Genomic DNA, 18,243 nt, shown 5'->3' on the forward strand with positions numbered 1-18,243 from the left:
ATTCATTAAAACCATCATGTTAAGAATAAAACCTTATGAATTACAGGTCTGCAACTATTCTGTCAACAAAATTTAAAAAATTTCGCACACTGTTTTAACCATGCAGTTGTAACCATCTGCCCTAAAATAGTTCAATACCTTGTTCTAGCAACATTTCAAATACTGTAAAAATAGAATAAAACCCTTGCTTACATATTTACTGATTAGAAAATTGAAAATAAATAGAAACTGTAACCTAATACGAAAAAAGGCCATTGAAGTCAGTGATATCATGCTGACCAAGGAGATTCTAACAGATATTTCCAGTCATATAATAATTAGGTCACAACTTACAGGCAGATTTTTTTTTCAGCAGCAGAAGGTATACAATGTATACACCAAATTTGACATGTCTACCTTATTTGCTGGCTTCACTGGCATTTTAATCATAATTTTAGTTTTTTGCTGCAGGTACATGTACATGTACCTTGCCCAGTAAGTGAATATGCATAGGTTGTCATGCTAGATATAGTCCCACTCATAAAGGAAGCTGTTATTCTACAGCAACAAAAATCGCTTACAACATACATGCATGCTCCACACACTACATCTGAAAATGACTCTTTCATCTGGAGCCAAGATTTTTCTGTATCATTCCTTTAAAGCAACAGGATTACTGCACACAGCCATATGTCCCCCACTGCCCGCAAAATGTTTAAGTGCAAAAGTCCCATAACTCTTGTAAAATTTATCGAATCAAAATGACAGCATAATATGATCAACTACAAGGGGTGACTAATAAACCTACAAATTTGAAAAAAAATGTGTTCATGCAGTTTCTGAGGAGTTGTTTCCGCAAAGTGTTCCTATAGTGTACATTTGTAGCATGTACAAAATCGATAAAGTCCCATAATTCCTGTGAAATTTGTCAAATAGTTATGTCAATGCATATGATGACTAACAATCCTACAAAATTTGAAGAAAATCTGTTGAGTGTTTCTTTTTTTTTAAGTTGGGTTAACCAGTGTGACCAAAGGATGTACAGACACCAGATTTTCTATGTCCCCTTCCAAAGGTGCAAAAGTCCCATAAACAGAAAGTCAATATTGGACAGCAACCCAATTGTTTACAATATAATCCCATCCATTTAAAAGCCAAATATATACAAAATTTGAAACCAATCCATCCAATGAAAGCCAAGATAAATTGCAACAAAATTCATGCAAACAGATGCCCAAGGTGATTCCAATATACCACCCATTCTTTGAGTTGGGGTATAAGTACGTGGAAATGTTTGCTTCACATATAACTATAAAAAAAAACATTGGTAAACGTAGTAAATTAAGTGAAATTTGTATAAAGCTTCTGCAATCTATATGACATTTTCAATGATAATTGTTGGTAATAAAATTCTTTTAAATAGGTTAAAATCAACAAAAGAAATATAAAACAAAGAATGTCTTGATTGGAACTATCATCTGTATGTTCTTCTTCCTTTGTTTTGCCTAGCTGCCAAATTTTAAAGTAAAAAAAAATTCAGAAAATTTAAGACACAAGTTTTTTCAGCAAAATGCTTGTCTGCACTTCTATTTTTGCTATAGCGCTTGAAGTTAATAACTGTTATTTCAATATGCCATCATTTTCAATGTAAACACACATATTGAAATGCTCACACCTGGCACTTAAAACCCATTTAAAATCAATACTGTAAAAAGTGAGAGGATATTGTCTAATCAATTTATTTTTGCAACTGTCTATAATACTTCCTAAGACATTAGAAAAATATTGACATCACAAGTCACTTAATTTGAATGACTGGTAATGGGTTCAAAAACAGTATCAAGAAGTGAAAAGATTTTTTTCTGTTTCGAACAAACCATAATGCAGAAAACGGATTAAAGTTGCAACAATCTTTACTAGTAGTAAGGCTAAGTAAACTTAAATGGTGGATTCTCATCCAACCCTTGCAAAAGGTGGGTGGGAGGATTTTATTTTTTATTTCTTTATTTCTTACCAGATATTTTCTAGTATAATTTTAGCTATTTGAAGTATAGGTATGTTCTAAATCCATAACCTAAGAAATTTTTAAACTTACTACTCTGGTAAAATTTATGATAATTCATATTGATCAAACTTTATGACAAATGTGATGACTTTTCATTCAGAATTGTCAACTTTCCTTTCATCTGTGGAAAAATCCCTTCAGCACTTGCGTATGGAGTGTTCATGTCACAACCCATACGTTATGCCAGAGTTTGCCTAAACTATGCAGACTTTTCCTCTTTCGTCTACCCTGGACTTAACTTTTTATGTGCAACTCAGGGGAGGGGGGGCGGTTTCTAGAAAAGCAGAGGACACTTCTGGTATAAATATCTTACCTGTGTCTGCACTGGTTGTAGAAATTAGGGACAAAGGTCGTCCCCTCTTGTCATGTCCAGCTTGTAAGTCTTTTGCTAGTTGGGAAGGATCAAGCATGCCTTTGCCATCAAATCCTGCTGTTTCAGTCAGCTCTTGAAGACTGTCTAGATTCTGGGACCATCTTATCTCCTGTGAGTCAGCCATACCATCACTCTGAAGTGATATTCCAGAATCAGTCATGGGTTTTCTTTGACGGAAAATAATTCCTTCTGTTGAACTTTGTAGAGAATTGGTAGAATCTGTTAATCCTTTTACAGAAATACCAGAATCTGTCATAGGCTTATCTAATTTTTGAACCTGTTCTCTAGTTAAGCCAATTTCTTTTAAACTTTGAATACTTTCATCTTTGTTTAAACCTAAATTGTCTAATTTTTCAGTCAAACTGTCAACTCGACTATTATTGCTTTCAACTCCGTAAGTTGTGTTCAAGTTACTTTTAACATTATATCCACGATACAAATTTTTGTTAACACTTGAAAATGAATTTTCTAAACTATCATCAGACTGTTGTTCTTCCGAATCAGAGGCCTCGTGTCTCCAATCAAGCGTGTCCTCTCCTACGATAGGAAGATCAACACCTTTACCAGAAGAAGCCTGAAAAGTTGAATTTAAATTCTGTCTTAAATCCTCTAAAACCTGTTCATCTGAGAAATCACCAACCTCTTCTGGGATATCAGTTTGCATGCGAGACTTTGATAAAGTTTGGGTACGATCAAGCGCAATATGGGATTTTTCCGACACCAGTGGAGTGGAGGAAATCACATTCTTATGTTCAAAAGTGTCATTCAATGAAGCCACCCGTTTTGATTTTTCACAAGATTGAACAATTTTTTCCAAGTCAGTCAGATTTGACGAGTCTAGAATAAAATCATCACTGAGCTCGGAACGATATAAAACATCTTCTAAATCAAGCACACCTAAACTAGAGGTCATGCTCTCACTCATAACATCACATTTTGGGACAGGAGTTGCATCCAACTCATCTTGAAACCCTTGTTCAGTAAACTTATCAGAGCTTCTTGAATTACTCAAATTTGGAGAATTATTTCGTTCAGTGTCAAATGTTAAATTGAAATACTGTCTTCCATCAGAGTTAAGACACTCTTTTAACTCAGGATCTATGCATTCTTCCCCACAAGAAACACTTTCAGTATGGGAGTAATTCAATTGTTCAATCTTTTCATTAGGGAGAGTATAGGTATTATTTAAAGCATTCCCATCCACCTCAAGCACACCATCAGTACTTACAGCACTTAGATTTTGTCTCTGTCCTCGTCTAGAAGCCCTTTTTTGAGGAATCTGAGCAATTTCTTCAAAGTCACTTCCCTTACCATCACTTATTGTAAAAGTAGATGAAAGTCTTTTCTCACAGGAATCACCATATTGCTGTTGCAATAAGTCGTCAATATTCAAACTTTTCCGATCGTACAAACCTTCCTGAAAATATGACTTAGATGGCTTGCTATATTTGTTACTTTCAGTATAGTATTGGCTTGCTGCTTCCTGCTCTTCAATAATTTTAGACCTTAGCAAACTTTCAGTACTTTCCTGTCTATTGCTTTGAAACTTTGGTAGTGGTAGTTGTCTTTTTTGTTTGAACTTTGGCTGTGGTAGTTGCTGTATGGGTTGAACTTGTTGCTGAATCACATCTTCTATTTGTTCAATTTTCGACACTCTTTCTGCTGGTGCAAATATTCCATGTCCAAATGAACACTCAAAGTATCGGACTCCTTCTACAGAACCATCATGTTTACCTTCTGGGTCATCAAGTTCAATTCCACACCAGAAACCTGGGGCTATGTGAGTTTTTCCAAAATACTGAAGTGTTCCTTCCTTTATACCACCAATTGACACTCGATCCCCAACTCGTAATTCATCAACTGAAAGTTCCTCAGGTGGAGGTGAAAACAGGCGAGTTTCTTGAGACTCTTTCTGGAGTATTGGTGGGGGCGAAAATGACTGTATCTCTTGAGGCTCTTTCTGAAGTCCGAAACTTTTGGGAGTTGGTAAAAATGATCGTCTTTTTTCTGTGCCCTTCCCTTGAGGGACAGGGATCCGTCTGATCTGGTTTGAACTCTAAAATGAAATAATGTACATTTTCAATTCATTCAACTTTTAAAATTTATGTTTCTCAGATTAGCAAATACTTAAATTCTCCAACTTACATCAAAGAGCAACATACAAAGTCATTGAGCTTGAGAATCTATCTTTGAGCAGTCTAACACTTATCTACATGTGAATAAAGCACTCCCCTTAAAGATTATCTTGTTTTCTGATAAACACATTTAGAAAGAAAATAAGTTTTTCTTTTGAAAATGTAGGCTAAGGTGTACCTATGCAATGTAGCAAACCCATTAAGTGAGATAGATACCCTAAATGCTCCACTCAGGGGAAGTCACTCTAGACTATTTAGGCATAATACCTTAGATTTATAACCTCAATGAAATAAAGATATAACCACAAAAGAAAGAGATGAAACAGTTCTTTGACAAAAGACATGCACACATAAATCACTGATTGCAGAAAATTATTCTAAAGGTGTTGTTGCACTGGAATGTACCAAGGCCTCTATTCACACAAAGTGTTTTTGGACTTATATTAACTAGCAAATTCTGACAGAAGAAAAAAAGAAGTTATTTGAAAATAAGAAATGAAATAATAGGTTTTTTTTCACTTAATAAAATCTTAACATTTGTCATGAATTCTCATCCTTAAGCCACCTTTGAAATCAATTTCATACATAATTTTGTGACCTAGGGATTTGGAAAACTGCAGAGTGTGCATTCAAAAAAAAATTCAAAGAAATTTTAATAAAACTGTCATGGACCATTCTATATATCTCTATCCAAATGTGCTTTGCTAAGTTATATGTCTTCCTCTTTTTTGACTGTGGAAGACCCCGGAATTCAAATTGAATAAATCATAATGTATCTTGTCAAAACAGTTTTTCACAATTGTAGGTTCCATTAACATCATCTAATTAAAGTAATGAAAAGATATATAGAAACTGTGAAGGCTGTTTTAATTTTGAGTATCTATGTCAAAATTTTCCCATTTCATGGAGTTTTCAGCAAGTGGATTTCAGTACAACCACTCGGTTTTAATGAACATTTTTCATTTCATCAAGAACTTGTGGTGTGACTGAAATATGAACATAATGGAAATTTGTACCTCACAAACAGTAGTCCTTCAACTTATTACACAACAGCCATAGGGACAACTGAGAAAACTTGCCAAGGATAAAAAACATTGGAAAGACTTTGCTGCTGCCCCACACACCAGAGGACATACATCCATAACAAACAGTAAGTACTGTAAACCACCAAATTTTCGCAGCAGTTTTATTTTTGCTATTTTCACACCAATATTTGTAACCCGAAAATTAAACTATCAGGAATATTTTCTTCAAAGAATAATACAGTACCATTAAATGAACAATCGCAAATTTAAAACTGTGCAAAAGCAGATTTATAGCAAAAACTGCGGAAAAAAAAAAAGACGATGCAAATATTTCTTGGTTAACAGTATATAGGAATCTAATATTTTACAAAGGCAAAGTTAATAACAATTTACTATTTCAGGTACAAGTATATAACATATGTTCACAATATTGTAAGTCACTGATTCTGTTATATCAGACTTGTAGTATCGAGTTGGGAGTTAATGAAAAGTTCTTGACTGTAATTAAAGCAACAGATATTTCCACTTATTTCCTTATAACAGCTAATTGTTGCCAAGAAATTAATTGGAAATAACATACTATGATCATCCTTCTCAAATTTGAAGCTTCCATTCAGCTACGGTAAACCTCAAAGACTTGACTGGCTTTATAACAAGAAAATGTGTTGACAAAAAAATAAAGCCATGCTCATCCTAAACTAGTCAGAACAATATATATATATATGTATATTAAAAAATTCACATCATATTTATATGCATATACCTAAAATATGTGATCATAGGTGGATACAAGGAGGTCCTAGGGCCACCCTAATCAACCTTAGGACTGACTGTTTTATTTTGTCCTTGACTACCCTGTTGCGTCTTGCATGGACAGAAACATGCTAGAAAAATTTGGTTGGTTTTATATATAGTAAAAGGAGTGCCCCCCCTCCCACTTTGGTCAGTCAACAGCTACCCCCATATAGGATTTCTGGACCCAACACTGGTAATTATAGTTGAACAAAAATAATGTAAGTACATTACTTTTATTTCAAGCATGCCCTAAAAATATTAATAACAGGTCCCTCCACCCTAAAAATAAATAGTTGCTCCCCAGCTAATCTTTCTTTGTAAACACCTGGATCTGCACTTCACTGATAGAATTGTTTTATAGATCAAATAGTACAGAAGGAGAATTTGATCAGCTTTTTATTCTTTTCAGAATAAACAAAATATTATCTAGAGTTAAAAACAAATGCTTTACAAAACAGATTCATCATTTATTCATTATGAAGGTAAACATCTTTTATCTCTCATTGATTATCCATGCAAACTCATGTACCGAGCTGACAGCACATAGATATAATGTAAATATCATATGTTCTTCTGATTCTACCGCCTTAGCTCAAAATACCACTTGTTTTGTTCAAGAGACAGAAAAAGGCATTGAAGAAAAAGTAGTCATGAAAAACCTGACATTGCACAACTTCAATATTATAAATACTACTTGAAGTTGCACATCAAAAGCTTTGCAGGTGTGAAGTCTTCAAGAATTATAACATCTTTTAAGAAATGTAACCCAGAGAAGTACTATTTCTTAACATTGTCAATATAATTATACAGAACAGTCAAACTATAATGGTAGAAAACTATGACGTTTTTGTTTTTACTTAGATCAAAGGGTGGAACCATATGGTCACAGGAAGAAACATGATTGTTGAAAAAAAAGGGGGATGAAATTTCAATTGGTGACTGTTTGTGGCAAATTTCAAAGCACAAGTGAGTTTTTTTTTTTTATATGTCATAGCTATCCTACTAGTTATGTAAGTAATTCTATCAGTCTATTTTTCCAATAAAAAGAAGATGAAAAGAAGAGGAAAAGGATTGGTCTATTCACATGATTGAAACTGATTATGACCTTTCTCGAAACCTTACCACTGCATAAGTTAATCTAAAGGCCAATGAACTGCAAAAAAAAGAATGTTAACACAATGATTTACTAAGGTACCCTTACTTGTTTAACATTTACGAATACAAGTACATGTAGGTTCAGGAAGTTGGGGTCTACCAAAACTGATATTATAGGAGACAAAATTTGAAAATATAAATTTCATCTTGTAGAAGCTGCTCATAAAAATCCAGAAGATGTCCAAGAAAATGTGACCAAGCTGCTCATGGAAGTCCAGAAGATGTCCCAGAAAATGGGACCAAGCTGCTCATGGAAGTCCAGAAGATGTCCAAGAAAATAGGACTAAGCTGCTCATAAAAGTTGAGATGATGTCTAAGAAAATGGGACCAAGCTGCTCATAAAAGTCCAGAAGATGTCCAAGAAAATGGAACCTAGCTGCTCATGGAAGTCCAGATGTCCAAGAAAATAGGACTAAGCTGCTCATAAAAGTCGAGATGATGTCTAAGAAAATGGGACCAAGCTGCTCATGGAAGTCCAGAAGATGTCCAAGAAAATAGGACTAAGCTGCTCATAAAAGTCCAGATGATGTCCAAGAAAATGGGACCAAGCTGCTCATAAAAGTCCAGAAGATGTTCAAGAAAATGGAACCTAGCTGCTAATAAAAGTCCAGAAGATGTCCAAGAAAATTGGACCAAAGTCATACCTGTAGACCCTCCCTCAATGATGGGAGACTACCTCAAAATCAATGAAAAATTTTGAATCTTCCACATAGAAATGTGAGACTTGTGGGAGGTTTTTTGTTAAAATTACTACATTTTCTGTAAAAAATACTTAACAAATTGAATTTTTTACACCAAAAAGTTTTCTTTTACATAAAAATCTCTCAAATGAGCTGTTCTAACAGTTAGCAGGTACTAGTATGTCAAAGTATTGACACCCTCCCCTTTTTTACTTGTGGCAGCAATTGGACTACAAAGAATAAGACATGTACCAAAATAATAATCTATACTACATGTACATGTACGAAGGTAAACTGAAGAGCTGGGATTTTGATAATCAGATCTACATGTCCTGGCTAACTCATTCTGATGTAGAATAAACAGATATTAGAAAAAGCCTATAAATAAATTATTATGTAAAATATGTTGTTGAAATCAAATATTTGGCAAACTCAGACAAGAATTTGATAGAAAGAGCAAAAGATCCTGCCAACATTTCAACATTTTTCGCCATCATCATAGAATGAGCGATCTGACACATTTCATATAGACAAATGAAGTGAAAGAAAGCAAAAGGTCAGGAAGGCTTGGGGTTTTACTGGTGGTCAGATTTGTTTTCAATGTGTACATCCCCTCAAGTTGCACAGAATATCATTTTATTTGAATAAATCTCAATTTTTTTCATCACAATACTCTGAAAATTTTTAAGTACAGAATTATTTTTTTCAGGACTCCTTAAAATTGAATCCTGGATCTTCCTTTGGAGGTGACTAAGTCGGTTCAGAGATTGAACAAAAAGAGGTCAACAAAGATCTTACCGAAAGAGACATGAGACAGGTGACGAAATATGGGAGTTTCCACTCACAGAGACCAATAATTGGACATTATACAAAGGACTGTTTGATGTTGATATGTGCAAAGAACATAAGTCATAAGTCATTTTTTTGTTTTTGTTAGAGTGGTAGAATAAATTGCACATTGGGATAATATCACAATTTAATCCTAACCCCTTTTCTGAAATTGAAATTAAATTATTACATCTGCATTTTTCGAGTAGTTCAATAAATATACAACAATTAAATTCATATTTCAGTTAAGAATTATTTCTACAAGAGGAAATAAGTCTTAATTTTCATTTTTATCTTAACAAATATTCAGGCCAAGGGTAAGGACCCCCCCCTTTTTATACAGTTCTCTGGATCATTTATATTATAGATTTTAACAAGTCATACATTATAAATTATTCTATGACTACATGTACAAGAACTTACTAGTACACCATAAAATTTGTGAATACATATCAAACCAATAAATCCAGTATCATCCATACTAATAAATTTATAAAACAAAATCGTTCCAATGTTGATAAAGCTTTCAGTGACAATGCTGCAATTCAATAATTGAAGTGGGGGGGCACTATGCAATTATGTTTCGTAACTAAACACCTGTTTGTTTTCATATCAAAACAGATCATTGTATATTTCTATTTGTGTCCTATGAAAATATAATACCATATTGTTTTTTTAAAAGTTGGTAACAAACTAGTATAAATTACACTTACCTGTCAAAAAATCCTAATTATATTTGACCAGATGAATCAATATAGACAGAGACATTTAACACCTTTGAAAGACTTACATATATCTAACTATCTTAAAAGATATGAAAATGTTATCATCAGAGATTAGAGGACTTAGGGCCCCGATACCTGTCAGCGGAAATGTGAATTGGGAGATAAAAATTTGAATAAATACGAAATTAATCGTCAATTTCATGTAAATATGATACTCATCAATTTTTCAGATAAATGAACAAGTGGTCAATTTGAAATGACCACAGGCAGACTATGAAAGCAATACAATTTCATAACTTTCTATCCCTTACCATGTTTTAAAAGTCCCTTCCGTAATGTCCAACTTGTTTTATTCCTTTTAAAACTCTATTATACCAGGTAGATCATTTAATATCCATGAGTTTTCATCGTTTAATTATCCACAGCTTATGGCAAAATGTTGTTTATAGAATGACAAAAGACCATCCCTCCACTTTAATGATTTAAGAAATCTAGCGAAAAACAGTCCATAAATAACAATATATATCCATTCCCCCACTAGCTTGCAAGCTGTTGAGCTAACGAAATATACAACATGAAATGAACATCACTGCCAGTACGAAATCGACATGTATATTTTTATCTTCATCAACTTCAGTACATTATATGTAAACAACTCTCTGAGCCAAAATTATGCTTTTAGCTGCACAAGATTCTAATTCCAGAGAAGAATATTTCGAAATCCAGCACTAAATTGTAGCTATAATACGAAAAAAGAAGTGGTTCGATCGACTTTATGTAATATATGATAAATATGTGCAACTTTATTGATTCCCCTGAACACTAATCAGGCTTCTTCCTTTAACAGCTAAATAACAATCAATCAATACTCTTCCTCACATTTGAGTTTTACTCTCTAATTCTTACTACCATATAGATGACTCAATGACTTTAGAATTATTGGAATTATACAATAAACTACTTAAGCATAATGAGCAAGCTCAGAAATTCATTTTCGAAAAAAAAGGGGGATGGATCATGCTTTATTGATTAGTGAATATTTTCTCCTTTCTACATAGTTTTGTTGGTGACAGCTGTTTGTTTGTTGATGTACTTTGAAAAATGTACATTAGGAAAATGTTATGTAAGGTACCACTTTATTGATTTGAAGACATTTTAAATATTAAACATCTAACATTTTACATTATTAAAACTGCATAATATCTTTGCCATTAAAAGTTGAACAAATAACGGGAAACACAGGTAGTTTAATGTCTTTTTCACACTAGCTTCATTTTAAAAGACAGTGAAATCTGTTTTAAGTGGCCTTACAAGGGAATGCAAAATCCAGATCACATCAGACAGGTACTCTTTATATACAGGATAATTTTACATTGAATGCACTACATAGGCCAAAGGGATATTTAGATCACTAATTCCTTTTAGACAGGATTTTGCTGTATACAGGGGGTTCCTAAGACAGGTCACACTGTATGTGTACACATTTAGTGTTTCTATTTGATATTACAAGAAAACACAAGTCTATATTTTCACCAGTAAAAGACAAACGAACATTGTTACTTGTTATTGAATAACTTATTACATACCTAGTTTTTTTTTTTATTAAAAAAAATCTTAATTGCATTGTTTATCATGGAAAAGCCTTTTGTTTCTAGAGGCAAAACTTGCTAACAGTGAATTTTTTTGTATTGATCATATGGCACTTTTCAGTAAAAAGTTCAGTAACAAAGGCCAGAATAGAATTTTCAGTAGCATTGATTACTGGAGTCCTGCCAAGTTTTTTGCCTGCCGATGCATCTTAACACTGAGACTTTAATGTCAAATCTTTTAAAATAAGCACCAGTCCAATTTTTTTCACTCATTGTTTTGAAATTCATATCACCATAAGTGTTCACTACCTTCTCTGAAAAAGAAAAATCCCATGTAAATAAGGCCTTCATCTTCCAGCCAAATAAAAAATCAAATGAAGAGCTGTACCCCAATTTCTCAAAAAATAAGTGAAGACCTTCTCTGAAATAAGGGGTGAAAATTTAAGGTGGTACATGTATGAATATCAAAAACAAGGACTAAATTAAACATGATCAGTGATTGGATAAACTGTAGATAGAGTGAAAAAAAAATCAGCCAAAGGTCAAAACATGTAAGTTCAGACTTCCATCATGCATCATCAAATGTGCCAAAAATACAACTTCATTTCAATAATTTTCTACCTTTCACCAATATCAGAATAAGTTAATGCATCATTCAAAATACCAATTACTCCCAAAAGTAATGGAACAAACAATCCAGACAATTTTTAACATCAAAAATACATATCGCTTTCTGAATGGATAATGTCCATTACCATGTAGATATTTATCATCAATACAGTTGCCGGGAGGAACAAAATAACAAGATACTATATCGTTATGTGCCATTGATTTCCGATATTCCGCAATACTTCAGTAGAAATCTGTAGCTTAACGATGATTAGTGATGCCTACTGCCGTGTTTTAGATGGTTCCAGAAGAGTGGTAATGAAAAAAGGGGGGATATTGTTTGTGCAAATCAGAGAAAGCTATATTATGGAGTAGGTAGGAATCAATATAGATACATGTTCATAAAAAAGGGGGATGGGAGCAAAATTGAAAGAAAAGTATCATATACAGCGTACATCTCAGTAAAATGAAGCATGCTTATTTCTTTCTTAAATCTTGTTTCTATTCGTGTGGTTTCTTCATTCAAATTAATTTTTTGTCAGTGTGTAGATTAAACAGGACCAGACCAGTCAACTAAAACAGCAAAAGCTAGGTGTTGCAGATCAAGCATCCCCAACGTAACATATTGCTACATGCATAATATTTCTCAGTAGAGCTAGATAGCTGATTGTCTTCCTAGCCTGTATACAAATACTACTAGAAATTTTTAAAAGGGCATTCCGCCATTTTGAGACCTACAAACTTTTAAAAGAGCTAGATATAATCTATTCATCATCTAGGCCCTCATTTTAACCCCTTACTTTTCTTTTTTAACCCCTGTTATAGACCCTCAGGTTTAAGTTTACTCCAATGAATCATCAAGATCCTATTTTTATTACAGAGAGGTGGTTGGGATTGTTGTGTATTGGATTTTTTTTATTCAATAAAATCACAATATTTAGATAATTTTCAGAGTTAACTCCCCTGATAGACCATTTTATTGCAAGTCAGTCATTGATATTTTTATATGACAGATTTCATCATTTGATTGAATTTTGAAGGATGAATCATGTAAAAAACAATCAGAATTACTTCTTCACAGGGTATGATGTTGATATTTTATGAATGTTGTCCTTTCTGGCAAGATGAAAATTCTACTTGCCCAAATTGAAATCTAGGTTGTCCTTTAGCATATGTATGTAAATGAATGAAAACAATTTGGTTGTTCTCCGACCTTTAATTTAATAATAGGTAGTTTTACATGTCACGGGCAAAAGGAAAACCTTTAACATCAATCCCTGCTTCAAATAAGAGCTAAGAGAATTGAAATGAGGGAAAATGACAGTTTTCACAACTAACTTTCCAGTTAATAGGCCCCAAAATACACTTTTCGGAAATTTTTATAAAGTGACTGTTGGCCTGTAGTAGTCAATTTTACAGGTCCACCTCCATTTTGACTAACCTTGGGCCTTGGACTATTGCTTAATAGTGAAGACTGAAATGGAAGAACTATTGATATCTTCCATGTTTTAGAAAGTAACCTGAAAATTCAACGTATATCCTGCAAGTAGAAAAGGAATAATTCACTGTATTAACAAATGTGCAAAAATCCACCCAAGAAAAATTCCAAGATTATTACTAGTCAAGGAAAATTCTGAACAGCAAAACCTGTATGACCAATGCAAAAACAGAATGCCTGTAAACAATAAACTCTAAAAAAAAAACTGGGAACCTGTCTAAAGTAAGCCCCATTATAGAAAGTTATGGTACTTGTCCAAACTATTATTGCTATAAATTCCTGTAATATTATTTTCGTTGTTGTGAACCAATAAAAAATAAACGAAATCTTTAACTTCAAAAAGCTTCAGCAGACAAAGGTTTCACTGCTAATGAATATGTATGAATGTGCACAAAAGAGTAAAACTTGACAGTTCACTTGAATAAAATATTCCCTGTTATATTAAGGGTCAATGATAAGATTGAAAAACAAGTTCATAACACATATATATTTCTTTATACGGGGATTGCAACTCACATGCATCAAACCAAATGCCAATTTTACTGAGAAGATCCCCTTCAATATCAATTTTGTGCATAAACAATTTTTTTTTAATTGGAAAATTTCCCTTTCAATCTATAAGATTCATAAAAATAAAATTTTGTAATCATTCAAATTTGAAAAAAAATTGTATTTATTGCAATGATTTAGAATTTTGTAGGATCAGAAACATTGGCATGCATACATATGCTATAATCACATTTTATTAATTATGTGATAATATGCAATCTAAATACAGTGACAGTCTAGGCGATTTAAAGCAATTTGTGGGAACAAAACATTAATATTTAAAAAATCCTTAATGATTAAATTATTGAAAATAAATCCCCTGTCATTTTTTTTTGCAGTACTAAAATTTATTGCAGTCAATTTTAATTTAAAGTACATAAAAAAAAATACTCACATTTGTTCTCTTGTGGCCTAATTCTATCACTAATGTGCTAAGGTAGCTTATGCTCAGGGTAGGTCTGGCTCAAACCCAGTTAGAGCAAAAAAAACACAAACATTTATATTAAGAACATTCCGAAAGACTTTTTTTTTCATTTTTAGCACTTAAAGTCGCTTGCCAACAATTTTCCCTCAACAATCCATTCAAGACTTTCATAACGACCAGGATGAAATTAGTATAGCATATTGCCAACAATCTTGGTTAACAATACTTGATGAATAAGAAACTTTTGTTGTTGAGTGTCTGCAAAATATATTAACAATTTTATATAAAATATAAGCCTAGCTAATGTGTTCTCTCAGAAATTTCTCATACATCAATCAATTTGCACACTAAAAGAAGTCATTGTATGCCTATCATGTCATAATGTTTTAATCATATCAAAAGATAAAATGTATCTTTGAATTTCTGATAATAGTTATTACATGTAGAAGTAAGATTTAAAGACACTCTTAGTTCATCAGTCCAGGGGAGATAATTTAAATAATTATCTGTTTTTAAACAATATGATATTGTACACTGTGTGTACTTCTTACAGTTTTGAAATGATCATTTCCTACAACAAATGAAAATATCTAATGTCAGAAAAAATTTTCTTCAAACTACAAAAACAGCCATTGCTCACTAACATGATGCCCTCACTCCCCATTTGAAAAGCTCACTAACATGATGCCCCCACTCCCCATTTGAAAAGATTCACCTTTTAACCTCCATTTTAATTGGGATCAAAATCTTAAAATGGAGGTGCACAATGGAAACATGTAATAAAGATTCTGTAAAAGTTTCATTTAATTTCATTCAGCGATATAGGAGGAGAAACAGATAAGAGATGGATCCCCCATGGCCCCATATTCACAAATGACTAAGTCCATGTTTCCCTATATGAAACCCACAAACTGATTGTGTGAAAATTACATTCAGTTCCATTTAGTGGTGTAGGAGGAGTAATGGATAAGAGACGGGTCCCTCCTTTGTAATGGAAGGAAGGACAACCAAAAGGACGGACACCACTATCACTATACACCCCGACTTTGCAAGTGAAGAGGGGGGGGGGGTATAATAAATGGTTTTTTTTTTTGCATAATTCTTTTTCATAAAATTGTCAACATTTTTTTTTGTAAAGGTCTACCAGCTAATAAGCAAACATTTTCTTCTAAACTTTTAATTTTTAAAAATACAGAAAACTTACATGAAGTTTACAGTTTCCTGCATAATTATTTCTATCAGGTAAGTTATCAAAATCAAGTTTCATAATTTTCATATTAATTTTGATTTTTTTTTCCCATTTCAATTAACAATTTGCTACATCTTGGTAGTAAAAATGTAGTGATTGGGAACTGGAAGAGCCATGAGCAATAGGCACATTGGCCCAAACAATGGCCAATCATACTTTAAGAACTTCATTTAGAATGTTAAAAAAGGTCTATATTGAATATTGAATATTTGAAAAATTTTGAAAATGGCTAACTGAAAAAGACAAAATTGATCAATTGATCAATTGCCCATTTTCAATGGGACAACAAAAATGTTTCAAGTAACTTAAAGAGAACTATCTTACAAAACTTAAAAAAACAAATGTAACATTTAAATTCACTTAAATCTAAAAGCTTTCTATTTCTATAGAAGATTTTGCATCGTCATTCCACTCGATAAGTACATGTACACAAACTGATCATGCTCAAAAACAACATTCCTTTCTTTTCAACTTTTATCTCAATACAACATAATAAACAAAAGCAGACATGATCGAAAACCTATCATTGCATGCCTGCAAATTATACATCCATGTAAGTGTCAGGCAGGTGATGACAGCAACATCTTAAATTTCAGAAAAGCCATATAACATCATCCCTATCTGAAATTTAAGAATGTACATTTAGAGCTACGGTAACGGGCACACTTCATATAAATCATTGGAACATTTTTGTAAAGCATTTTACATCAATCACATCTAAAATCAAAGTAACTTGGATTTATTTCATTCTTTTTCAAATGAAAGCTTGATAGGCTTTAATGAAATTGAATATGATGCAAACGTATCACTGATTTCAAGAGTTATGTCCCTTACCCCAGGTCTACCTCCTGAATATACTTTTATAACACAACTAGAAAACACTTGACACAATGATTTGCACTGAGATTGTATGTAGTGTGGTGAGGGTTGAGATGTATTTTTAACGATGTGCTAATTTAAGTACCTTTATAAATATCTTAAGTATAGGCATTCCCAGCATACTTAAGACTTTAAAGAATTGGTAGTCATTAGTACTCAGCCTAGCATTAGATAGACTTACAAACGGGTTTGTTCCAATGACCCAAACATTACAATCTTGGAATAAATGAAAAATTAAAATCACAATTAATCAATTAACCTTCATACAATGAAAATTGGGAAAATAAATAATGTGCATACATGTATATCACTCTTATTAAAAGGTCTGCCCATCTCTTAACTCTCTGTCTATTTAGAAACCAGTCAACTCCTATGATATGGGTGGCACATTGTAAATTTTATCCCACAAAATTTTTTGTTAACCAACATTCAAATTAGAGAAAGGATGCATTTGCGATATGAAATAGATAAATTATTTTTGAAAACTAAATTTGTCTCGTGCCACCCACTGCCTGATATTTGCATGGACATCCTCTTAAATGGGTCTGTACTTAATTGGCTATTAACACAGGTAGCAATAAAGGAATTTCATTACATAGAGCTGTATGCTACATTATTTTACTTCAATATTGATTTCATGGTATTTTTAATACAAATGCTTTAATGAAAAGATGTCAATAGAAAGTTTAAATATCTTTCTCTTGTAAAATGAACCAAAAAATTATGTAATTCAGCATGTTGGAATTTGATATTGAATTTTATGATCAATTAATTCCATTGATAAAATTCTGTTCAAGGATATTATACATCAAAATGGGCAAAAAAGATTTAAAAGGTATCAAAATTTTAAAGCAAAACATGATACTTTCAATAAAACTTTGTTATCTCAAACAGGAAAAAAAAAATATATAATTAATCCACAAAGCTTAGCTTAATCTTCAGGAATGCATGAAAAAAAACACACTTTTCAGCATTAGTAAAAAAACACATTTGGATATTAATAATTATTACCGGTATATAAGAACACCACCATAGACAGAGGAGTTTAAGGCTTGTGAATATGACCTTGCAACCCCCATCCCAACCCACCGTATGTATATTAATTTCTTAATTTTCTTTGGACCTAAGTTAAATATCCAATTTTCATAGTGCTGTCATTGACTACTGTAATAAATTGCTTACAAAACACTTTAGTGCATAATATTTTCACAAAGATAAAATTTCTTTCTATCTATAACAGTACCATTCTTTACTTTCCATGAAATACATTCCACAAAGAGGTTAAGGGCAATTTAAAAAAAAACAGTGATTTTGTTCCTTGTTTTAAAAGCAGCCCCAACTCTTTCTTTATTTTTGGTAAATTTTTTTCTCATTGGGATATATGGTACAGGGGACAGAAATTCATCAATTACTGATCCGGAACAGAAAACTGACACCGAGCTGACAAATACTCATTAGGTTTCAACTTGCCAAAATGCATATTCCGCAGAAGTGAACAAAGTACCGGGGCCGAGAAATAACATCTCGAGGAACATTTCACTGCCGTCCTTACGTGGTTTTCAAAAAATTATGCCTGAAAATTGGGAATTTTCCTCCCTTTGGGAAAAATATTTTTCAACATTTTGGGAAAAGTCTCCAGAGGAAACAGCCGATAGGTGGCTGGAATAAAAGGGTAACAAAATCACT

At 32.7% G+C, this 18,243-nt stretch overlaps 1 protein-coding gene across 6 annotated transcripts in view; it reads right to left on the bottom strand.

Moving 5' to 3' along the window:
• LOC148605207 (uncharacterized) overlaps positions 1 to 10,538 on the bottom strand; it is a 72,751-nt gene extending 62,213 nt beyond the window's left edge. For 2 of the 6 annotated variants that reach the window (XM_088550746.1, XM_088550741.1), the window contains exons 1-2: positions 9,459 to 9,530; positions 2,358 to 4,473 (exon numbers count right to left, since the gene is read on the bottom strand). In XM_088550746.1, coding sequence (XP_088406872.1) covers positions 2,358 to 4,473; positions 9,459 to 9,515 — 2,173 coding nt within the window. In that variant the 5' untranslated portion in view covers positions 9,516 to 9,530. Of the gene's footprint in view, positions 1 to 138; positions 163 to 2,357; positions 4,474 to 9,458; positions 9,531 to 10,071 lie in introns of those variants that run through there. The other 4 variants (XM_088550742.1, XM_088550745.1, XM_088550744.1 and 1 more) reach the window with 4 other exon arrangements.
• Between the last annotated feature and the right edge of the window lie 7,705 nt (positions 10,539 to 18,243).

This window comes from Perna viridis, chromosome 10 (assembly GCF_037379345.1).
Source record: "Perna viridis isolate PV_CMFRI_1.1 ecotype Kerala chromosome 10, ASM3737934v1, whole genome shotgun sequence".
NCBI classification, from domain to species: domain Eukaryota; kingdom Metazoa; phylum Mollusca; class Bivalvia; order Mytilida; family Mytilidae; genus Perna; species Perna viridis.